Here is a 26,459-nt window from a genome sequence, read left to right on the forward strand (position 1 = left end):
CTGTGCGTTTTTTAAAACTTGTATGTTCATTTTAAATTTATTTTTAAGCACTAACACACTAGCACTAATAACGTACGACCGGAAAACTCTCGTAAAACTAAACTTTAGCGTAACCGAAGACTTATTAGACACTGTACTCACCGATCCAGCGTGGCCGACAGAGATCAAAAGAGCGTGCCGCGGCAACAACAATGGGAGCGCGGCTCTGAGAAAAAGTCGGAGGAAACATTGAGAAATAGGCTAAGAGCACCAAGCCTTCCGTCCACCTCTGCCCAGCAACCTTCTGGCGAACGTCCAGTCCCTGGAGAACAAGCTGGATGACCTCAGGGCGAGGATCGGATTCCAGCGGGACATAAAGGCTGCAACATCTTCTGTCTGACCGAGACATGGCTGCCTTGCTGGTGCCGGATCAGGTGATCTGCCCAACCGAGTCCTTCACTGTTTTCCATGCGGACAGAACAGAAGAATCCGGGAAATCCAAGGGTGGGGGAGTTTGCTTCATGACCAACAATAACTGGTGCAACCCGAGGAATATTAAGACGCTTTCTCATTCCTGCTCGCCGGACCTGGAACATCTGACTATCTCATGCCGTCCATTTTACCTTCCCCGGGAGTTCAGCTCGGTGATCATCACAGCCGTTTATATTCCACCGCATGCGGACACCGACGTGGCACTGTCCACCCTACACGATGTGTTGTGTCGACACCAAAACAAGAACCTGATGCAGCTGTGGTGGTGGCTGGAGATTTCAATACGGCAAATTTCAAAAAGGTCATGCCTAACTTCTGCCAACACATCACATATGTCACCAGGGGGAAAGAACTTTGGACCACTGCTACACGCCGTTCAGGAAAGGCTATAAGGCCTTTTCTCTCTCCCCCTCCTTTTGGGAAATCTGACCATGCTGCTACGGGAAACAGCAGTGAAGAGGGACGTTAAGCGGTGGTCTGACCATTCAGAGGCCATGCTGCAAGATGCACTGAGCGATGTCGACTGGAATATGTTCCAAGCAAGTTCCAGAATCGTCAGTGAGTTCGCGGAAGCGGTTACGGACTTCATTGCAACAATAGCCGGTAACATCGTCCCCACGGTAAGGGTTAGTATCTTTCCTAATCAAAAACCCTGGGTGGACAGGTCTATTCACGTTGCCTTGAATGTTCGCACCGCTGCTTACAACTCTGGCCTGGCATCCGGCAACATGGACGACTACAAGGTAGAGTGGTGAAGGACGCAAAAAGGAGGTACAGGGACAGGATAGAGTTGCAGATGGAGCAGCAGGACACCAGATGCCTTTGGCAGGGGGTACGGACTATAACTAACTACCGGTGCAGCCCCCCCTCAACCGGAAGTGCCAGCACCTCCCTAGCTGATGACTTGAACTCCTTCTACGCACGATTCGAGATGGGCAACATTACCCCTAGCTCGCCGTCTAAAAACAACACCGCCAGCATGCTGGCTAGCGAGGCTGGAGGTGGATCCACCGCCGGGGATGTGCACACATTCTCCGAGCACGATGCGAGGAGGGCTCTGACGCGTGTGAACACGAGCAAAGCTGTAGGCCCAGATGGTATATTTGGGCGAGTACTAAAGTCTTGTGCGACTCAGCTTGCTCCAGTGCTCACCACAATATTCAACCTCTCCTTGGCCAAGTCCGTGGTCCCTGCGTGCTTCAAAAGATCCATCATCGTACCAGTGCGAAAGAATGCCTCTCCAGCTTGTTTGAATGACTACCGACCAGTGGCCCTCACCTCAGTGGTCATGAAATGCTTCGAGAGGCTGACCAAGAACCACATCTGTGCCTTTCTCCCTCGAAATATGGACCCGCTGCAGTTCGCATACCGACCGAACAGATCCACGGATGATGCGGTCTCCCAGGTTCTGCACACCGCTCTCTCTCATCTGGACAGCCAGAAGGGGGGATATGTGAGGATGCTGTTCATTGACTTTAGTTCAGCTTTCAATACAATAGTCCCCTCCAGAGTTGCTGAGAAGCTGCTGAAACTGGGGCTTAACACTCCACTGTTTGCCTGGTTCCTGGACTTTCTCATCGCCAGGCCCCAAGTGGTCAAGATGGGGAGACATACATCTAACCCCCTCACCCTGAACACAGGATCCCCCCAGGGTTGCGTCCTTAGCCCCCTACTGTACTCCCTATACACACATGTCTGTGTGGCCAGGTTCAGTTCCAACTCCATCATCAAGTTTGCTGATGACACTGTGGTGGTGGGCCTGATCTCCGACAATGATGAGAAGGCCTACCGGGAGGAGGTGGCTGATCTGGCACTTTGGCGTCCTCTTGAATGTCACAAAAACTAAAGAGCTGATTGAGGACTTTAGAAGGGCTCAACATCCAAGGACATACACGCCACTGGAGATAAATGGGTCTACTGTGGATAGGGTGAGCAGCTTTAAATACCTGGGAGTCCACATCACAGAGGATCTGACATGGACAACACACATTGCCGCACTGGTGAGTAAGGCAAGGCAGCGCCTTTACTACCTCAGACAGCTGAGGAAATTCAGTCTCCCTGACGATCCTTCAGTGCTTCTACTCTGGGGCTGCAGAAAGCATCTTGTCCGGCAACATCTTAATCTGGTTTGGGAACAGCTCTGCCCAGGACAGGGAGGCTCTGCGGAGAGTAGTGCGTTCGGCTGAATGCACTACGGGAACTACTTCGCCCCCCTGCAGGTCCTATACATCAGGAGGTGCAGATCCAGAGCCAGCAACATTATGGGGGACCCCTACCACCCCAGCAATGGACTGTTCCAGCTGCTACGGTCAGGCAAACGCCTCCGCTGTCACGCTGTGAAAGCAGAGAGGATGAGACTGAGTTTCTTCCCACAGGCCATCAGGACTGTTAACTCTTATATCACCAGGGACTAATTTACTGTATTAATTTATTTTTTTGTGTTGTGTCTTTTAAAAAAAATATTCTATCCTGTTTTGCAGTTTTAGCACAACCGGCAGGCATTGCCACTTTCATTTCACTGCACATCTTGTGTGTGTATGTGACAAATAAAGTAGACTTGACTTGACACTAACCACGCTAAGCGAGTCGGTCTATTTTACAGAATAGTGATCTTAATAATTTTCCGGCAGGGATGCGAGCTGCGTTATGGCCAAGTCGTGGTTGGCAGCTGATGCCGAGGCCATTAATGGGTTTGCTGAGGAATCAAGGAGAAGCACCTTGCCTCAACTGGCCCAGAAGCAGAACTGGAATTCTTCACCTGCCCGCACCACACTCCAGCCATGATGACCATTAAAACACAGGTGCGCAGGACAGGCAGCATCTGTGGAGGGAATGAACTAGTGACATTTTGCTTGTTTCGTTTTGCTCAAGATTCCAGCATCTGCAGATCCTTTACCTGCCTTCAACCTGTGATTAGGTTGTAAAGAAAATGGATCCTTGAAGCACAGTGGCTGTCTCTGTAAAACTGGAGTTTTTTTTTTAGATTTAGTGATACAGCTCGGAAACAGGTCCTTCGGCCCACCGGGTCCGCGCCGCCCAGCGATCCCCGCACATTAACACTATCCTACACGCAGTAGGGACAATTTTTTTTACATTTGCCCAGCCAATTAACCTACATACCTGCACGTCTTTGGAGTGTGGGAGGAAACCGAAGATCTCGGAGAAAACCTACGTGGTCACGGGGAGAACGTACAAACTCCGTACAGACAGCACTCGTAGTCGGGATTGAACCTGAATCTCCGGCGCTGCATTCGCTCTAAGGCAGCAACTCTACCGCCGTGCCACCGTTGAGGAGTTGCAACAAGGCTCCCGTCCAATACATGCCCACATTTCCTCCACACAGTGATTATTTTTCTCTGTTAAATTCTCTTTTTACAGTAAGTGAAAGTAAAAATCTGGAAATGGTGTAAATCTAAAATAAAAAAAGAAAATGCTAATACTCAGCAAGTCAGGCTGCATCTGCGAGAAGAGAAACAGAGTCAACATTGCAGTTGGAGACCCTTGATCAGAACTGAAACAGAACTAAAACCTTCGCCTTTTTAATTCCGATGAAGGGTCTTCGACTGAAACATTGATTCTGTTTCTGCGCAACCTGTTCAGTATTTCTATTTTTCTGTTTGCAGTAGATTTATGCATCTCTATGCACGGTCCCTTTAAGACATTAAGCATCTAAATCACTCTTTAGTCATTTCTGCAAACAATGGTTTGTGTGCTCAAGGATCTTTTTCCGCTTACAACCAAATGATTGAACGTTGAGTAGTCTCATGACAAATTATTACCAAGGCATATGCCTCTGCAGTGGAAATTCAATTCCACATCCTCGTGGCATTGGGAAGCTACTCAAGGTTATGTCTGAGCTGTCAGCCTCTGTTGGTTTTGCAGTTGATGTGTTTGATCATAATACTATAGTAGGTGCCCAGGTACTGAACCCTTTAAACCCATCTGTGCTGTTCGGAGAGAACAGCAGCAGATCCCTGACAGGGTGAACTTTCCATGGTCACAGATCTGCCTCTGATTCTGTCATTGATCAATGTATGTAAACATTACCCGTCCCTGCACTGCCTCAGTCATAACCTCTCGCAATTAATATTCTTTTCCTATTGTGCTAGAGACAGTGCTTTCTTTAATTAAGGCAACTTACAGACAAAGAGCACAAGCTACAACTTCACTGGTTTCATTGAAGAGCGGGCACTGGTTCACATCATGATCTTCTGCTAAACATTGGGGGAAGAAGGGTCTCGACCCAAAATGTCACCCATTCCTTCTCTCCCGAGATGCTGCCTGACCTGCTGAGTTACTCCAGCATTTTGTGAATAAATACCTTCTGCTAAACATTCATTCACATCTGCAAAACACTGAAATGTGCAATGATTCTTCTATACATTGAGATCACAAGTAAAATCCACTATTCACTTATGCACACATGCATCATATAAGCATTATGAAATAAAACTTCAGTCAGCTAGCACCAGGATACCTGTGAAAACAGACAAACGCTCATTTGGAAATATTGAGGCACAAGTATTTCAATGTTGCTTGAGGTGTGTGTGTGTGTAGATGGGGATGGGTGGGGACTGTTACCTATATTGATTGCAGAATGGACCACAGGAAGCAAGTAATGATAACCTTATTATTAGCAATAAAACTTCGAAGTGGGTCAAGACCATTTCTTGGAATCTGAAGGTATACAACTTGCCACAAACCCAGGCTCTTTTTGATGAGTTATTGCTGCCACTTCAATAAAGCTAGAGTTCTAACAGAATTGTGGATAAATCAGTGCCACTTGTGACTAGTATAATAAATAATTTCAGGAAGATTACTGTACTCATCCTCCCAATTATTTTCGATCATCGTCAGTAGAAAGGCTGCTGCTTTTTGAAAGCCAGGCAGAATGGATTACGGTCAGAAAGAGGAGCTACTGACAAACGAAACGAGACTCCCTCAAATTAAAAGGTGAATGCCGTGGGGTCAAACTGCAGTGAGAGGCACAAAGTCGGAAAGGCAAACAAGTGGAAGAGGATAGAATGCAGATTAAAAAAAAAAAAAGCTTTAACTCAGAAAAATGAGCTAATAATCATAGAAGCATTTGAAGGAACAGTCCAGACATCTGGGTCTTTGCAGCAGTCGGTAATAACTGCAGTTATTTTTATAGCTTACTCCAGAAGATAAGAATCAATTATTCAGTGAAGTACAGAGTTAAAGAATAGGGAAAGAGGTGGGTGACTTTCTATCTTCATGAGAGTTTAGAACTCAAGGAACTGGAGTTACTATCATGCAGAAAGATAAAGGAAGTGCAAGTCTTACTCAGTACTAATTGAGTCTGCTGCCCACTCTCTGGAAGAATCAAACAGTCATGGGAGGTGGCTTGTACTGGCAAGGCAGAAATGTATTGTTCATCCTCATTTAGTCTGCTTTGCCAGAAGCGCTGTGCATATGATATGCTAATGCACAGAACCACTGGGCATGCATAGAGATGCCCGGCAACAGGCCAGGATTTTTGATATCCCTGGTGCAACATTCTCTCATGCACAAGGGCCCCTCATGGCATGAGCTTCAAACCAGAGGGTGAAGAGCTATTTGGACATAATTTAGGATGTCCATTCTACCTGGACCAAGCCAATTCTGACGAGTCTTTCTTCAGCCTTTAACCTCAATCCATGCCCCACCTTGCTGTAAACGTTGCCAGAATCAGATCAAACACTCTATTCTCTCCAGACAGCTCGTCTCCACTCCCTATCATTGATCCTACTCTCAATGAATGTTATCTCCCCAACACCACTCTGTCTTCTTCGTCACCCATCATCTTCCAATTAACCCTCAGGTCAGCGGTCCCCTTCATCCCTCAAACCCCACCATCTATCCACGTGATCCACTACTCAGCACAATCTCCATTTTAGAATCTCCAAAGTGGCAGAACATTGTGGGGAAGAGTCTATTTTGCCATGCTCGGCAACCTAGGTGCCAATCAAAAGGCTAATCTGCCATTTGCTGCAGAATGAAATTGGTTTGTAGACCCAATTTGGTCATTCCTGACATACAATGATGAAACGAGGAGATGGTTAAACAACAGTAACATCAAGGGTTGCTTCAATCCACACAAGATTCTTTAGGAACACCTTAATTGAGATAATAATCAATCTATCAATAAGATGTGCATTTTAATCTTATTTATTACAGAGCAACCGTGACTTGTTTCTTTGACATCAACAAAGAAACTAAATTGAAACCATTTCTAGGGGTCTCTTAAGTTAATAGCTAATATTAATTGATAAACTGCCACAAAAGCCAAATACATGCACCTTTAACTCATTACTATAACTTGGGTGTAATGCAGAGCAAAATTTGATACAAAGACAGAGAAACATGTTTGGATGAGACCCTCGCGCATGGTCAAAATAATGGGTTTTTAGAGAGCACAGTACTTGCAAAGAGGTGTAGAGATCCACGAAGGGAATTTCATAGTTCTGGGCCTCAGCTGTGAATGTTGTGACTGTCAGTGATAGAGCATTTATTGTATCTGCGGGTTTTCTTTGAGCTGTCGTAGGAATGATGATCCCAGACTGAGGTAGATCTTAACCAATACATCTTCATTTAAAGCATTAACTAAGACCGAGTTGGACGACATGAAGTGGTCCAGTTCTTAAGAGAAAGCATGATTATACAGATGGAGGCCACAGAATGATTTAACATAGTAATTAGAAAATTTTAATTAAAGCATTATCAAGCCGATTGCCAATGTAGGCAAAGATGTCAGAAGGAGGGCCGAGGTAAATGAAGCTACACTGCTACAAATGAAACAATTGCTGGTGCTGTTTAACAAAGCTGGTGCTATAATAAATACCTGTCAGCACCTGCATTATAAAAAAGGGTGGTGAGCAAGCAGGGGTTGGTGTAAAGTGGGTGTTGGGCATTGAAGTTTTAAGCGTGGTCGTTTCTTTCATTATAACCCCAGTTGCATCTCAGTGTGGAGGCTCACTGCTGCTACATTCAGCTTTTGTTTCTTTTCTGGGCTACATCAGGCCCACTCACAAATTTTACGCTGAGAAGCTAAAATTTGTGCAAACCAGATGTCGTTGTCAAGGACAAGGAATTTTTTTTACTTTAAGCCAAGTTTCAACAAAATGGGCTCCCACTGCAATATCATTCATATCTGATATTTTGATATTATGCTGCAAGTAGCGATAACCTTCTATGCTGATGTTCAATCTTCAAATGCACCATTGCAGGTGTTTCTCCATATACGGTGAAGGTCATTGGAAGGATTCTCCTCAACTGCCTCCATTCAGTGGTGAGAAATATTGTTCTCTGAATTGCAGGTTTTTCATCCATCCAGAAGATCAATAGACGGAATTGTCTCTAAACATCAACTCCAAAGGGGCAACATCAATCATCGTACAGAGTCTTTATTGGTCATTTAATAGTTTTAGATTCCAACAAATGAAGGGGATTCCATCAAATTGTGTTCTTTTTCCAATTCAACTACTCTCAGAAAATTTGTTTTCACCCCAAGTCTGCCACAGGATGATATGCAACCTGCGATCTTAACCAAAAGATCTATAAAAGGCCCAATTTCAATGTACACTGGAGTCTTTCGCTAGACTGTGCAAACAATTCTCCCAAATGTTCTTGCTGCAGTACTACCTCTCACGTCCAATCTTACTGCTGCAGTGGAGCTAATCTAGAGGACAAATTGAAAACTATACAATTAATGACACCCCCGCTTCACGACGCAGGCCACACCAATCTCAGTCACTGAATGGCAATATTATTTTAATTTTTGTTCAGCAATCCCACGGGTGTCTTGCTTCCACTCTGCTGTTCTGAGGGGAGTCCAATAAGGTCAATAAGAGAAGCACAGGGGCAGGTGGCAGCCAACAGGACATGCAGATAGTTGATTTGTAGTGTAGCAAAATATCTGCAGATGCTGGTACGAATTGAAGGTATCACAAAAAGCTGGAGTAACTCAGCGGGTCAGGCAGCATCTCAGGAGAGAAGGAATGGGTGACGTTTCGGGTCGAGACCTTTCTTCAGACTGATGTCAGGGGAGGGGGCGGGACAAAGAAAGGATGTAGTTGGAGACAGGAAGACAGTGGGGGAACTGGGAAGGGGGAGGGGAAAGAGAGGGACAGAGGAGCTATCTAAAGTTAGAGAAATCAATGTTCATTCCGCTGGGGTGTAAGCTGCCCAAACGAAATATGAGGTGCTGTTCCTCCAATTTGAAGTGGGCCTCACGAGGACAATGGATTTGCAGTGTGCTCTTTCCAGGACATCTGTGTGCTTCCAATGCATGACTTCAAAGTTATCAATATGTTCATGTAAGCTCCATGTTGAATGGTCATGGACCAGAAAATCCAAGGACTCGGTGGGATTGTTGCATTTCTTCAAGGAAGCTTTGAGCACATCTTTAAATTAATTTCTCCGCCCATTTGGTATTATGGGCTGATTTGAGTTTTGTGCCAGAAATGCGAATGACAGAGCCTGCACAACATGCGTGGTTGAGTGCAATAGAGCCTCAGCACAAAGGATTTTTCCAATATCCTACGATGCCTGCTACAGGTAGCCCGTACATCCACGTGTTAGACACGCATAGGAAGCAGGGACCACGTTTTTTTGGCCAGGTACGAACATCTTCAAATACCCTTTTACTCAATCATTCAGAGACTGTGTAAGTATATTTAAGACCTGATGCATTTCATTACCAATGCCAACAGGTGGAGATGCGCTCTAATTTTTCCTAGGTTGTCATTGTGAACCATTATTGTTGCAGAGAGGCGTAGAGGGAGATGGGATGGGGGTAGGAGGAAGGGAGACATTGGTAGAGGACCTTGGTCAAGTGCAAGGTCCATTCTCTCATTTGCTTCCGTGAACATCAATGTTTTGGACCTCGGCCACAATTCAAGGTTGTGAAAATTCAAGTGTCGTTTCTCTTCTGCCGCTCAACTACTATCGTTCAATTGACCGATAGGTTTATGAGTGTAGCCACTGCAAGGGTGAAGAGCTTTGCATTAGTTTTGACGGTTAGTTTCATCCCCATGGTGGGGTTTTTGGAGGCGAGGCACAATATTACAGTTACAAAGATCTTAAAAAAGCTTTGGAAAATATTGCAGCCTTGTTCGACACCAAACTTCACTGAGAATTGTTACGTTGAGAATCCATTGGTTGATATCAGGACTTGCATGCCATCAAAAAGCAAATGTGACATGGAGCTAAATTTGAGGCAGATTTTCCTCAGTTACCCCCCAAAAATCTTGGTGAGGTCGAGGAAGGCCAGCTGGTGTTGCTCCCTGTATTTTACCTTTAGAATTGTCACACAATGAAGAACCACTAACTCCAGATTGACTGATCCAGTGTGATTCAGGGAACAGCTAGGAAGCGGTGGTTGAGGAGGACCTTGGCAATGGCTTTCCCTGTGGCAGACACCCAGGAGACCCTTCTATAGAAACCACAATCAGACTGATCTCCTTTCTGGGTTGGTCAGAGTTACAGCATCTGTCCACTGGTATAGTCTTCTCCTCCCAAGTGTGGACAGATACCTCATGCTACAAGAAAACTTGCATTGTGCAACTTCCACTCCACAACATGAAGCTCTGGCCTTCACAAAAAAAGATCCCCTATCCCTGCTTCTCCTGCAGAATGCTAGGCCCCAATGAAAGGTCTCGATGGAAGACCATGAGAAACATGGACCTCTTTACATAAGAGGTCATCGGAGGGCATCTTTCAGTAGAAAGAAGACATTGATGATGAAAGTCACCATTATTTTCAGATCATTGGCATACTCATGCCATTTAAGAAAAGATTACTTGAAGATGAAGACCTCAAACTGAAGCAAACTCCATGGTCTACTGGTCAACAATGATCTGTTTCCATGAATGCTTCTGTGACATGCAGAGGAACAAAGTACCGGAGACATTCCACCAATGCTGTCTCAACAAAATCTTCCAAATGTACTGGCAAGACATTGTCAATGTCCATGACAGACCAACATTCCCATTGTTGAGGCTCAAATGACATACAGACAGGTCAGTTGGGCAGACCAGTGAGTATCAAGTGGGCAGAGGAATTAATTCAAGATGTCCTCAAAGCCTCTTTGGAAAAGTGTACCATCCACACCAACCGGGGGAATCTCTGTTTCATGACTGGTCACAATGAGGATGGGGCATTTGTTAGGAACTTGCAAGAGTCCGTATATTAATGGTGGAAGGACTATGCTGCTTCTCAGAGTACCCACAATCTAATCAAAAACCTCCTACCCCACCTTGGGCCTCAGTCAACTCAGAGGCCACATGATGCAGTGGAAGCAACTCATTCCCAACTCTAAGGGTCTGCCTAAAATGAAGAATTCATAAACATCTTAGGCTCCAATGCTGAAATGAAGTCTCAGAACTTTTGCAGGTTAGAACCGATTCATGAAAGAAAAATTATGATAGGTTTATGAAGAAGGATAAGCAGTCATTAAAATGTGCTAATACCAAGATTCCAGAATGGATAATAATTGAAATAATCAGGTTGCCAAGTCTGCAAGTTCATCTCCTGCCATGCTTGGTTGCAGCTTTATGATACATCTTGGCTTAATCCCAATAGCTAGTTACGCCAGTCAACCAGAAGGTCTTATTAATTATTACCACCAGGATAGGTCGTAAATCTGGATTTTGACCCCTCCATGCTTTGTATTGTAATAGTTACGGTAAAGTTGAATGAAAAATGGCAATCATAGTCGAAAACGGGAGAAAGCTCTAATTTACAGGGTATGGAGCATATTTTCAAGAGGTAATGGTCAAGTCATTTGGATATTGATGATCTACTGAATTCGCAATTGTTGAAGAAATCGTGTCCAACTCCAAGAAATTAGAGTTGGTGAGGCCCAACTAAAGAGTTCATGGATATTGGAATGACCTCCAAGGAGGAAACTAATTACGTGAAATTAAATGTTAATTGAACCTGAGCAAAATGCTAAGAATGAGTTGCCATTGACACAGGGTATGGGCGAGCTGTCTATCACAACTATTCACTGGGATATCAGGTTTGGCACAGTGCTGAAAACATATCAATGTAGAAATGTCATCCATGACAAAAAAATAAGGAAAGGAACTATACATTCCATTTATGATCATTTAAAATGCCATCCATTTGGGAATCCTGGAGTTAATCCAATTTAAGGACTTCTTGCCTGTTTCCCAAACCAACCAGATATTCACTTTCAAGTAAAAGTATAATGAGATTCCTTTTGCTTAATTTAATTTGGTATAATGGCCAATCACAGCACATATGCACAGTTGGGGCCACATAAATCAGGTTGCAGTGAATATGATTTACTTTGGGTATACAAACCTTATCAAGGTAGCGTTGAACTAAATTTTGAGTGCAACATCTACAGAGTATGTAATCATTGGAGCGAGAGGATGATTTCACTTTCTTTTAAAAACATATTAGCTTTATATAGTTAAGCATTTAACCTCTTAAATTGCAATGATGAAAACTAATGGTGAACAATTAGCCTCGAGTGTCTCATGTGATCAGCAGGAACAAGTTAACGGAAGTCAGGTGACTCGTGTCTTATTACTTGGGAATACAAATCCATGGGTCCAGCTAAAATCACAATTTAATACAATGTCAGCAGGGGACTTTGGTGAGATAAGGGCAATGATGGCAGGATTGCATAAATTGAATAAATATAGATTCTATGAGATGTTTGGTGGGGCATGTGACATGATAGAACTGTAATATGTAGAAGATGATTGGAATCCATGGTGACCACATCTGCAGTAAACATCTGTGGCCTGAGAGACTTTGGCAAGGTTTTTTTTTAAGGAGTCTGAGCTTCAGTAACTGCAATGCATCAGGACGTGAAGGTGAGAGGTGGGGGAGAGAAGGTTACCTGGATAAGTTATTCCAAGACTCAGTCACACCTCTTGGATTAAGTCCTACAGAATGAATCAATCATGAGCATAGCACAGCATGATGAAGAGCGAGGCGGAAAAGGGAATCAAAAGCAGTGAAACAAGGCCCCTCAATCCTTGCTTAATTCCAACTGAGATGAGGTTCTTGCAGCCTGTGTGGATGAGAGCAGGGTGCATGAGCAAACCAGCCAAAGCTTTGTGGTATAGGGATCCATTCATGTTAGGGGAGTGGTAATAAGAGACAGCAAATTCATGGGGTCAATAGTCCAGCTGTAAGCACAAACCCTGAATGCTGCCTTGCATAACCAGCACGAAGGACATCTTGAAAGAACTTGTAGAATGGAAAAGACTGCGTGGTCATTGCCCTATCTATAGCATTGTTTCCCTCATGTACTAAGGCGATGCTCCTGAAGGAGTATAAAAGCAGAACTATAAATCTGCTTTGAATAGCAACTTTATTTTGAGACTGTGACTCCTAATTGTAGACACTCCAGCCATGGAAAACATTAACTCTGCATCTACCCTTTCAAACCTCTTAGGAATTTTGTATATTTCAATGACCTCATTGTTCTGCACTCGAGTTTCAGCCCAGTCTGTTTAATCTCTCTGACGAACGGTACTCGACCTGAAACACTTGCTCTGCTTCTTTTCCCTACATAGTCTGACCTACTGAGTGTTTCAAGCATTAATATTTTTTGTCTGCTTAATCTTTGCTCTTGCAATTGATATGCCATTCGAGGAAACATTCACCTCACCTCCTCTTTCCCAAAAGGTAGTGAATCTTTGTAAGTGGGGTACCGATATTGCCGGCAACTGATTAACCACAACACACCATCCTTCCACCTCCCCAAAAAAGAGAAAGGCTGGGCAACAAAAAATGCTACTTGCACTGTGTCCAACACCTCAATTAATCCAGATGGGGCACTCAATCAGAAGAAAAAGGAACTCAGGCTGGAAAAAAGGTGGATTGATTTGTCACCACCGTCATCACTCTATTCCTTGCCCATGCGAGTTCCTCCTCATCGTTGCAGCCTCCTTATAGTTGATCACCCTACTTTCTGAGACTACAAACACGTCCATCACCACCAACTGATTCTACCTCTTCCTCCAAGAAGGTCAAAAAAATAAGACACAAAATGCTGGAGTAACTCAGCGGGACAGGAAGCCATCTCTGAAGAGGAGGAATGGGTGATGTTTTGGGTTCAGACGGCCTGAAGGGTCTCGACCCGAATCGTTAGCCATTCCATTTCTCCAGAGATACTGCATGTCCCTCTGAGTTATCCCAGCATTTTGTGTCAATCTTCTGTGTAAATCAGCATCTGCAGTTCCACATCCTACACAAAAGAAATTGTTCCATCACCTCTATGAATTTGGTAGATAAAAAGGTATTATATTGTCTTTAACAGGATATTAAGATGCAAATCACTCAATCAAAAATTGCTCCCACGATTCAAATAGCCAAAGCTCCCATAAATGTTTAAAACATTGTCAAACAAAACCAGACCAACAAATGTATGAGTGAGTGAGTACTGAAGGCTTCATAAATAAACCTGCAAACCTGTTCAGCTAAATACATTCCATTTTAGGGGAACAATAAATTCTAAAACAGCAGTAACATTATTTCCTTGATTTGATTTGTGCCTGAAAAATGTTTGGTTAAGTGCAATTTTGTGAATCACAAAGACAGTGCAAACTCCATTAAGTGCATTTTGATACAATGTCTTCACATTAGAGATTGAGATATTATTTATTATTAGGAAAGAGCTTTGATTATCAAAGACATATATCCCAAAACAATAGCATTAATAACAAATTTGTTAATCAAACATTCATAAGTGAAGGAATCACTGCTCAGCCTCATGAGGGGATGCAATTTTGATGAATCAAATAGATTATTTAGATGAATATTTTGTCAAACAAACAATGATGAATGATCAAAAAACAGTGAAATCTAGCCAGTGATTAAATAATACTTCCTTCCTACACAAGTAATACTTTTAAGGTTTTAAAATTAAGAATTAGAATTAAGGTTTTACCACTTTTTTCACTGCAGGAAGCATTAATGTACATTTTTGAGCAATTCAAATGGGATTTCGAGCCAAACCTTCTTAACAACAGATGCACTTGTGGGTTAGAAAAATGGAAGTGAGAAATAGTCAACAGCTTTTCCAACATGGTTTAAACGAATCACAATGAAAATACTACCCTAGCACAATATTCATTTTGCAAACCTTCCTTGTGAGTTAGATCAGTTTGAAAATAATCAATGGGAGACAGGCACCTACAGTTTTCTTTAATAATTAAAGAAATGCAAAGAGGAAGAAAACATCAACCTTTCTGAAAGGATAGGCAACATTTTTAATCCTTTAGAGCATGTTGACTCTTGGGTATAAATCGTAGACAGTTTTGCCTTGGAGCCAATTGAATGCAGATGAGACAATTTCAGATCAGCTCAGAACAAACAAATACTTTGAGAATGCATTAAGACAGAAGAAAGAAGACTCTTGCCTTAGGCTTGTTATCCTAATCCTGGTGCACCCAATTAATTGGAGTAAATCAGATGGATTCAAATGGAAAATTGTGAAGTATTTCATCACGCTAGATCTGCACTCAGTTTGTATTAGGCACTGCACCGGTGAATGGGAATGTTTGGTACTGCGCACAAATTAGACTATCAATTGTTCAAATACTAATCTGGAGATACAAACACCTGCTGTTGGTATACCACAAACCATTGAAGCAATTGCTAGGAAACTTTGTAAATATGTGTTGATATAGGTATAATTCATGCTCGATAAGATAAAATTACTTCATTGCTTTTCTTTAGCTTATTTCTCCCACTAGAATGAGTGTCCATGCCTTCTTCACTCTTACTGTCATCTTCCTACTGGAAAGAACTGTCATTAAGACCTTTAAGCAGGAAAGTATGCAAGGTAGGAGAACAGAAAATATTAACTAAAATAATTTGTTCTCACCTCAGGACTAAATGGACGTCCCCCTCATCAACTTTATGCGAGTCTCTGTGCCAAGTCAGTATTATCAGTATTTCTGCATATTCAGAATAGGGCAAGCATTGTTTTGGGAGAATTGTTTGATTGTTGCAGAGAGTCCAACCCAAAGGAAGCAGAGGCAGTAGACAGGATGGCATCACCACGAGAGGTGAACGCCAGATTTTGCACTCCACATGCAGCACCATCATCTCAACCCACAGCAAAGAGACTGCTGCTTCACCATAAGTCTGCAGACCCTTTGCTTGTACCTTGATTGCTGCTTCTTGATTATGTTGTCTCTTTGTACCTGAGCCTGTTCAGCCTTGCCATGGGCTGTTAATTAAAGCCCGTTTACAAGACCGCATCATCACTTGGCTGCAGCACTTGGATACGACCCTGTTCCATTTACAAATAAGCTAACAAAACTAAACATAATTATGATATCAAACTAACTTCGGCAAAACAAGGTGGTAAAATGCCTCTGACACCCACTACAATCTGGACTTCTCTACCATGAAGCATTTCTGAAGTAAAACACATAATTTTTATGAAACAATTGGATTATCGAATTATATTCTCCATAAGCTTTAAAAAGTTGTCTTTTTAAATTGTTGTTTAGGAAGAGAGAAAATAGCTGTCATATTTTCATGAATAATGTTTATTTTGAAGTAAAAAAGATTTTTGATGTACCAGGGCTTTTCTTACTCATGAGAACACAATAGAACATTTGGAATATTGAACTATATTGGCTCTTTGAAGAGTAACCCAGTCAGTCCCATTCCGCTGCTTTCTGCAAATAACTGAAAGTTTATTTTGCTGGTTCCTATTCAATTTTCATTTGAAACCATTGATCGTTTCTCCTCCGACTACATTCATAATGAAACTCCTTCAGGTCATTACTGCTAACTTCTCAGAGAAGTTCTTCCCCACATTTCTCCCCCTCTATCTCTTGATCAAAACTTTAAATCTGTGCCTTTTTGTTCAGGTAACAACATTCTCCATTTTATCGAAATTGGTCATAATCTTGTACATTCTTATTGAATCTCCCTGCAGCCTCTTTTGTTTCTAAGATAACAACCTCGGCTCCTCCAACACAAGCTTGCAACTAAAATCCTTCAATTCTGGAATCCTCACTCTTTCAAACCTTCACCGCCATCTTAAAATAAACCAGAAATGGATACAATATCTAGTTAGACCTTTATAAAGATTCAACACCACTGCCCCGTTTTGGTATTCAGTGATTCCATACCAAAAATCCCATCCAGTTTGCTAAGCGCTCTCTGTTTATTCTGAAAGATGTGTTCATATAAATCACCAGGTTTGTCTATTTCCCCAACCTTTTCAGACTTTACTGCTACACCTATACTGCCCATTCTAATGGTTTACATGCTGTTGAAGTTCATTGTTACGTCCTTACTTGAACACTTCCAAGTTTGAGCACCTCCTAACCTGTGCTTGTTTATTTAATTTCCCTCCAAGATAGAAATCCATCTAGCTCTTGGGCAGTGTTAGCTGAGGAATATCACAGAGCGAGTACTGCTGTTATCAGTGTTGGTGTGAGCCAGTCCCAATGACAATATCCAACTCTCTGAGAAGTCTTTACTGTAATATTACTAACAATCTCACCTGCTCAAAGAACTCATCCATGAAGTGGTCCCTGTCCACGTTAACGCTGACTTCATCATCATCATCGCTGTCCTTTGCCTGTGAAATAATGAATAATAGTTACAGCACAATCAGAAATACGGCCTCAAAACCCAAGTAACGGTGTTCTGAACATCACCGTTAACCTTAATGTGTAAATAAACAATACACCGCAAATAATTTATTTCAGAAGAAATACAATCAGTAAAAGGCCTCGTAATAGGAAGGGTGACCTTTCCATGGGAATCTGAGCTCATCCGTTCCAGTTTTTAAGGACACATTTCCATAAAACGAAGAATTTAAAAAAAGTAGCAGAAATGATAAAAACAAAGGGCGAGATCATATTGAAGAATGAATGAACATGTCATGTTTATTCCCCTGCAGTCATGTTTATTCCCCTGTTGAAGCCAGAAATAAGATTGCAGTATATATTCCCTTCCATCTCGGTCAATTCCTAATGACTTGTGGAAATTCCAGCCCCCCAAGCACATAAATGGAAGGTGAACAAGTAGGGTGGCATTGAGAATGTTGACCGTTCATTGGTAGCTCACACAAGTCCAGCAGGGTTGGTGGAAGGGATATGGTACCTCATGACAACACACAATCAGCTGAAGGAATTAGCAGATTGAACAGCATTTGCTGTGGGGCAGAAATTGTTGATGGTTCAGGTCGAGATTCTGCATCAAGGGAGAAGGCCAATATGAGGAGGAGAGGAGGGTGTAATGAGACAAGAGGCAGAGGCAAGGATAGGTAAAAATGTAGTTGAAGAGCAGGAGACCAGTAGAAACCACAAAGAAAGAGCAAGTGAGAAAGGGTCCCACAGAACTTCCGGAGAGAGGAAAAAAAAGTTTTCAAAGCTCGACATACATTGAAGTGACTTTGCAACGGTGTAAGGAAACGGGAACACAACAGAACTCAGATGCTGGAATCTGAAGCAGCAATCAAATCGACTCAAAAAGTCAACAATTCCTTCCACCCCCTCACATAATGTATGATGAGCATTTGACGGCACTGGGCCAGTACCCGCTGGAGTTTAGAAAAATGAGCGGGGACCTCATTGAAACATACCGAACAGTGAAAGGCTTGGATGTGGAGAGGATGTTTCCACTAGTGGGAGGGTCTAGGACTAGAGGTCATAGCCTCAGATTTAAAGGACGTTCCTTTAGGAAGGCGATAAGGAGAAATTTATTTAGTCAGAGGGCAGTGAATCTGTGGAATTATTTGCCACAGAAGGCTGTGGAGGCCGTCAATGGATATTTTTAAGGCAGAGAGATAGATTCCTGATTAGTACAGGTGTCAGGGGTTATGAGGAGAAGGCAGGAGAATGGGGTTAGGAGGTAGAGATAGATCAGCCATGATTGAATGGCGGAGTGGACTTGATGGGCCGAATAATCTAATTCTGCTCCTATCACTTATTACCTTACAGATGTTGCTCGATCTGCTTAGTTCCTCCAGCAGATTGTTTGTTGCTCCAGATTCCAATATCTGAAGTCTCTTTTGCCACCATCCCACCTCACAACCTGTCTACCTGCCGCCTCTGACAAGCACTGCCAGCCTTCCTTATGGCAGAGTCTGCAGGTCCCACATCAGCTTCATCATTCACCTCAGAACTTGCATAACTTAGTTAAAGCAAGTCATCCTCAATCTTGAGGGACTCTCCCTGGAAGGAGCTCCAATAAATCTTTTGTAAAAGTTTTTTTTTGTCACAGGTTCAAGATGAACACACACAAAGGCTGACATGTGACAGTGATTCTACCTCATGCCATTAAATTACATAGCTAACAGGATTATAACAAAGTGCACAGTCATTTGAAAGGTTAATTACTGGGAATGGACGTAGCAACACTGACAACTTTATTTGATGCTATTAACAAAATAAAGCATCGAATGTGCAGAATTTCCCGTATAGACCGAATAAAATGCACTTGGCAGATTTTTTTGCACACTGCAGTGGCTCAGTTTTAAGGACAGAATTGTTAATCAATGCCACGTAAATAGGCATGTGAGCTTAATATTGATGAAGTGCTCGAGGTCTCTGAACATTGCCACAGCAATGAAGCCTGGAGGAAAGATCCGAAGAAATATGTCCCTGCCAGAATTCAGACGAGTCAACAGGGAGGCAAAATTAAGATTCTAATCAGGAGTTACTGACCCAGACAGCGAGTACACCTGAATTATTGGTAAAGGGAAAGGTCATTGTTGCGGTAGACAGAGGGATTCTGAAACTGTAATCCATGACTGCAGTCCAGTAGGAAGCACATATTGGCAGGCAAAACCCGCCTCTGCACATTTTTAGAAACAAAGAACTCTAGATGCTGGTTAATACACAAAATGACACAAAGTGCTGGAGCAACTCAGCAGGTCAGGTAACATGTGTAGGAAGGAACTGCAGATGCTGATTTACACTGAAGCTAGACACAAAATGCTGGAGTAACTCAGTGGTTCTGGCAACACCTCTGCAGAAAAGGAATAGGTGATGTTTCAGGTCAAGACCCTTCTCCAGATTCCGTGACGTTTTGGGTTGAGACCCTTGTTCGTTCAGAGTCTCAATAAGGGTCTCGACCCAAAACATCACCTATCTACGTTCTCCAGAGATGCTGCCTGACCTGCTGAGTTACACCAGCACTTTGTGTCCATCCATTTTTCCAATGTTTAATCTTTTCTGCACAACACAAATGCACTGGTGAAGACAATGCATTGTGTACAATAAGTTGGATGGATTAATGGTGCTGCAAATTTATAAAATAGGCCCCTTTATAAAGGCTATTTTCAACATTGTCAGAATTGGGGCCTAATGACATTCAATGTCATTAGGCAGACCACATCATATGCACGCCGATACCAGACTCCTAAAGCATTCATCTATTCTCAGCTATGTCGTGGGAACAAATTATAAGGTTAACAGAGGAAAAGATTAATGGATACGCTCAAAATCTTTGGCCCATGATCATCCAAAGTGGAGAAGCAGCATTCAGGGTGGCTGTGCTTCAGGAAAACACAGAAACCCCGGGGACGTAAGACGAGTAGCACGCCAGCTCACAGATTAGCCACCCAGCAGCACTTCTTGCGACCGACATGCATATTTGCTCACTTAAATCTCGTGTAGTGGAGTATGTGGATCCCACGTTGACCTCGTCAGAGGCTATGGACGCAGCGGTAGAGTTGCTGCCTTACAGCGCTTGCAGCGCCGGAGACCCGGGTTCGATCCTGTGCTTGTCTGAATGATTCGTGCTTGTCTGTATGGAGTTTGTACGTTCTCCCCGTGACCGCGTGGGTTTTCTCCGAGATCTTCGGTTTCCTCACACACTCCAAAGTCATACAGGTTTGTGGGTTAATTGGCTTGGTATAAGTGCAATTTTTCCCTAGTGTGTGTAGGATAGTGTTAATGTGCTGGGACCGCTGGTTGGTACGGACTCTGTGGGCCAAAGGGCCTGTTACCGCTCTGTATCTCTAAACTAAACCAAACCTCAGAATAAGGAGTGGAAACGACTCATCTCCGTTTGCCTCGAGCCGAGATTCAACATCCAAGACCAACTTTTCCCTTGCATCCTTGGCAGTCACACCAGCTTTGTCTTCGGACTCAGGAAACCATTCTCCCTCTTCTCAGTCTGGGAAGCCTCTCTCCTCCAGATCTCACGCCATGATAATCCCATTTCATAAAGTATATGCAATAATTCTTACCCCCAACGAGCAGCAGGTTAATTTCAGAAATCCCAGAAGTCTCATTAGTAGGACTAGAGCTTTGAATTTCAACATTTAAACCTTCTACTTCCAGGCATTATTAAGGTGGATCGTTTCTTCAGAACCTCATCCCAGAATTGTGATTTGCCTCTGTATCCCTTCCGTAGCCTGTTTGTGCTTTAAACGATCACACTGGGGTGCCGCGGTGACGCAGTGGTAGAGTTGATGCCTTACAACACCAGAGACCCGGGTTTGATCCTGACTGCGGGTGCTGTCTGTACAGAGATTGTACGTTCTCCCCGTGACTGCATAGGTTTCCCCCCCATATGCTCCAGTTTCCTCCCACATTCCAAAGACGTATAGGTTTGCAGGGTGACACAAAATACTGGAGTAACGCAGCGGGGCAGGCAGCATCTCTGGAGAGAAGGAATGGGTGACGTTTTGGGTTGAGACCCTTCTTCAGACGCGACCCAAAACGTCACCCATTCCTTCTTTCCAAAGATGCTGCCTGTCCCGCTGAGTTACTCCAGCATTTTGTGTCTACCTTCGATTTAAACCAGCATCTGCAGTTCTTTTGTACACACTAGGTTTGCCGGTTAATTGGCTTCAGTAAAGATTGTAATTTGTTCCTAATGTGTCGGATAGTGCTCGTGTACGGGGATTGCTGGTTGGCATGAACTCGGTGCCTGTTTCGGCGCTGTATCTCCAAACTAAACTAAACACTGTGGACAGGACTCAGAATGTCAATAAATTAAGTCATGTAGATTTTGTTGAAATTATTGCATGGACTAATCAAAAGAAAAAGTTCACAACTGAAACCTTAAGAAGTAAATGTTGCTTTCGCAAACAACAAATCTTGAATCTCGCCCAGTCGAGGTAATGAATGCATGCCCAAAAACCTACTGCAGCTCTTGGTCTCTTTGCACCAGACCATATGCAGTAAATGGCCAATAAGAGCAGAAGCAGCACATTTGTCAGAGGTTAATTGCATCATCCATTAAATTATCATCAGTCATTCTGATTTAAGACAAGCTGCTAATTAATCTGGAGCTGGAGCAAGTTAGCTATGAGGAGTTTGGATTTGAAGACACAAGATCAATTGCAATTGCAGATATTGAAAGGCCAATACAATAATGAACACAGCAGATTGTCCGAGAACAGCATTCACAATCCCTGTTGTGTATCATAAAATGCTGGAGTAACTCAGCAGGTCAGGCAGCATCTCAGGAGAGAAGGAATGGGTGACGTTTCGGGTCGAGACCCTTCTTCCCTGTTGTGTATGATGCTGGCATATGTTTCCTTCCAACAATCATATTGCAAATGGACATACCTTCGAAATTAGGCCACTTTATTAACTCACTGTCATCAACCACTGACTTTGACACTTACAAAATTCACTGTTGAACTGGTTAACCCGATACATACTGGTGCAAATAACCAAAAGCACTGTCACTAAATGAAATCAATCACCACTGAGACCTATAGAAAAAGAATGAAATTAAGCAACATACATATTTGCTAACTTAAATCAATATAGTTATTGACTACAGTCTTATGTACATAGTGGTTGATAACAAGTTCTAATACAGATGCTTGGGACTGTCTCATTTCAGTATGTATAGATTAATACTGCCCTTTCAGGTTTTCCAGCGTGAATGGTTCTTACAAAAGCTATTAATCTCCTGTGGAAGTGAGAATAATATTCCACTGCCTTGAGAGAGGACAATGATGAATTGGAATGAGGAGGTGCAAACCATCTCCAATCTATTTATATACCCTGGTCCAATCACTGGATCTAACTAGATGCTGCACAATACATGGCCATGCTTAAGGTTAAGTAATTTTAGGCAGGTTTCACAACCTCCATCACCCTGAAGTCATTATCCACAAGTATCTCAACAACCAGCTGCTCATTACATGGGCAGGTAAAGGGAAAGAAAGAAGGGTCTTGAGCCGAAATGAGAGTCTGAAGAAAGGTCTTGACCTGAAACGTCACTTATTCATTTTCTCTTGTGATGCTGTCTGATCCTCTGAGTTACACCAGCTTTTTGTGGCTATCAAAGGAAAATAAACCCTTGCTTATCAATCACATGCAATGGAGGCTAATTGAAATGTTATGCTTCTAAGTTATATTATTTGTTTACATACTGTATTAATGTGCATCAGTTCATCATGCTCATTGTTCTTACAGCTGCCATGATGGACTATCAGGTGCACGTAACAAAATGTCAAGATATAAATGGACAGAGATCATTATGGACATTATGTATTGGTTAGTTACATATCTGCTTTGTACCAATGGTGATGGGTTGGGGGGGATATAGTAATAGCCAACCAAACCTTTGAGTTGCTGGAGATTTTCTGAATCCCAAGTAGCAATGCAAGTCAGATAAGGAGTATCAATTGGTTTGTTTCACCTACAAACAATTCTGGTCTTTAATGCCATTATAATCCTCAAAACTTTTGTGGAAATTGGGAAGTGGAACTTCAAATGTGTACAAGCACTAAAGGCAAATTCAAGCATGGCACTGACTTATCTGGCTTGCAATACTGTTTGTGTGCATCTGCAGATTTGAAGAACACACTCTCTGTTACCCAGTTCCAGGTACAGTCTGAAGAAGGGTCTCGACCCAAAACGTCACCCATTCCTTCTCTCCCGAGATGCTGCCTGACCCGCTGAGTTACTCCAGCATTTTGTGTCTACAGTCTGAAGATGTTGGACTGCTGTAGCACAGAAGCAGCACCAGCAACTTCCAGAGTCACTGGCATGGACCTGCATCATCCTTTGCAGTTGCAAAGTTGTTGAACATGGAGGGAATAAACTCCGTAATGGTTGATGAATGTTTTGGTTGATCCTGTGGTTACTCTGATTAACCTGCGCGCAATCAATGATATACTGCACCAATGAGAAGCCGGATAGGGACACAAGTCTTCACTCATCCTGACAACACTGGGGAATTTTGCACATCATCTGATTCTGCCAAACAACCCATCAATCAACTACAAAATGTATTTATGTACAGCCAGACATTATGTACAACCCTCGATTCAGCTGCAGCAGTGTACACTGAAAGGAACCAGAAAGAAGAAAAATTGAGGCGCTTGGTTTTGCCTTTCACAGCCACTGGGAACACACAGCTAGCAAGAAGCAGGATTTACAGAAGGCTGCAGATTTATCCGATGAAACAATTTCAAGCTTCAGAAGTATTGCACTGCAATGAGGTCAACAAGAAAACTTGGCCTCTGTCGGGCTACTTTGTTACCTAGGTAATGCCTCCTGTGAACTCATTCTCTTTGCTGCTGTCCACCTATGGAACGCAACACAGGTACTGTGGACACTTATTTCACTCCTCATCCAAAGTCTAATCAAAACCAGCCATGGCTTCATCCTTTCCAGAGTCCGTGTGAATATATCTTATTGTACAAATAACTTGGTTGAAACAAGAACCCTCATCAAACAGCTTCTCAAAGTGGAAAAATGTGCAAGGTGCCTCTATTAGGATTCAGTTGACCATATTGCTACTCTCTCTTGCCCTTTTCATTGATGAGTCTCTCGAAACCACAGAATGGTTATGCGAGCAGCAGTAGATTTTAAACCTATAGAAATCTTAACAAAGAAGCCTGATTTTAAATTACAACAGACAATCCAGAAACCTTGATGTCCACGGCCATTTAAAAAATGGAAATAGGCACACTGCAAATGGTTTTGGGTTTGGACAGAGATGTTTATATTTCTATAGCCTGGTTACTTGCTTTGAAATCTACAGTACCTTGGAGGCAATTCCCTGCTGATGTGGCCTGATTCTGGGGAGAAAAATGTTTTATATTTTCCCCACTACCCACCAAAGTGGAGGATGCAGGGGTAGCATTCTCCTCCTCCCACCCCTCACTCCAATCAAATGGAAAACACTTCCCTCCAATTCCAGTCCCCTCATCACCATCCAACCTTAAATCAGCAGGAGGTACCAGTCTCAATCTACAATTCTAGGACTGGCCAAGCCCCATTTGTCCTGCAGCCTTGCTACCAGCAACACTAAGGCAAAGAAGCATAATGTGTATCTAAATGAAGCTCTATCGGCCCCTCAATAACCCATTTGGTCTCACCCTATCACATATATTACTGTTGTTCTACGCACCCTTCCCCCAACTTCTCTGCAAATGAAAACTTGTTTTTTCCTTTCATTCGCAATTCTGAAGAAGGATCCCAGACCTGAAATGTTAACTGTTTCTCTTTCCACCTATGCTGTCTGACTTGCTGCGCATTTCCTGTATTTTGTTTTTTTATATACACTTCAGATTTCAAACATCCACAGTATCATGATTTTCAAGCTCTGTTTGAACCCGTTGAAATAGTTCCATACACCAAGGTCACATTGGCCTGATAAAACTGCCCTGCATCCCATTTTGAATTGATTGGCATCCCAAAGCAATTTTCAATTATGAAAACTGAGCCAATACTGCAGAATTCATGTTTATTCTGCCCTGCCTTTCCCCACTGAAGTCAGGGACTCGAGATGATTCCTGTGTTAGTCCGGGTCACATTAAGCTGGCTCACATTTCGGCCTGTCTGACATTTGAGTGCACAAGGCACCTTCAGAGAAAATGATTTCCTGCTCAGTAAACCTCCTATGTTTGCTCCAGCATATTAGAGCTCCCACCACAAGATTGATGTAAACTTTACCTATCCATCACAATTTCTCATTTACAAGAAAATTAAGGATTTGCAAAGATATATTTTTTCTATTATTTGCACCTTTGTGCTAACTTGGCTTCGGTTGATGTAGCATTTATTATGATGTCACTTACATCGATTCCTTTGGCTTTTGTAAGGCTGAAGTGACACTTAAGGTCATCTTCAGCGTCTTTTCAGGTTTTTTTCCCCCTGCTTTGCCAGGTTTCGTGATTGGGGAAGCTAAAAGCAAAATAATTATCCTCACAATCCACTCCCTCCAGAAATCTATCCTATGAATACTTCCTCACATTCATTTCAGTTTCTGCAGAGTGTACTGTATTCTCAGATTTAAAAAAATTTAAATCAGCATATTAATTTGTGCCTTTTTGTTTGCATCATACAACACATTTGCACAATACATTTTAAATCTTTTTTTAAAATCTGGACCAATAATTTGTTTCTTTTGAATGGATTTCAAATAATTCCAGTAAGCTGATGTCCGAATCCGTACTTTGATAAACCAGTGTGATGGGATTGATGTGGTAATTTGAGTCAGTGCTCCAGAATGTGGACGAAATGCAAATCCCTGGGCATCATCTAAATGCCATTATAAGAGTATTCAACAAGTGATCTGTGGCTTCCTTAAAATACATTAAAGATGGCAAATGTTATCCAGCGAACTCACACTGACAATTCACAGCCCATCCCATTTCATACTCCCCTGATTCCACCACTCACTCATAGACCAAAAATAATTTACAGTGGCCGATTAATTTGCCGCCCTGCATGGTTTTGGGTTGTGGGAGGAAACCAGAATACCCGGAGGAATCCTACGGTTACGGAGAGCATGTACAAATTCCACTCGGATAATGTCTGTGATTGGAATTGAACCTGGAACAGCGGCGAGGCAGCAGCTCTACTGGCAGCGACACTCCACCACCCCTTATTTCCTGAGCCACCTGTTGATGGGGAAAGAGGAGTGAAGGAACAACAAAGGGCCATTCATCACCTCAAGCCAATTTCACAATTCAATCAGCTCACTGCTGTTCTGTGCCTGAACTCTTTATTTGCCAATCACTCATAGCCCTGGAAATCCTTAAGAGT

At 42.7% G+C, this 26,459-nt stretch overlaps 1 protein-coding gene across 3 annotated transcripts in view; it reads right to left on the minus strand.

Moving 5' to 3' along the window:
• LOC144606536 (syntaxin-1A) overlaps positions 1–26,459 on the minus strand; it is a 204,683-nt gene that overhangs the window by 159,306 nt on the left and 18,918 nt on the right. For all 3 annotated transcript variants that reach the window (XM_078422788.1, XM_078422789.1, XM_078422790.1), the window contains exon 2: positions 16,985–17,062. In XM_078422788.1, coding sequence (XP_078278914.1) covers positions 16,985–17,062 — 78 coding nt within the window. The remainder of the gene's footprint in view (positions 1–16,984; positions 17,063–26,459) is intronic.

Source organism: Rhinoraja longicauda, chromosome 26, assembly GCF_053455715.1.
Source record: "Rhinoraja longicauda isolate Sanriku21f chromosome 26, sRhiLon1.1, whole genome shotgun sequence".
Lineage (NCBI taxonomy): Eukaryota > Metazoa > Chordata > Chondrichthyes > Rajiformes > Arhynchobatidae > Rhinoraja > Rhinoraja longicauda.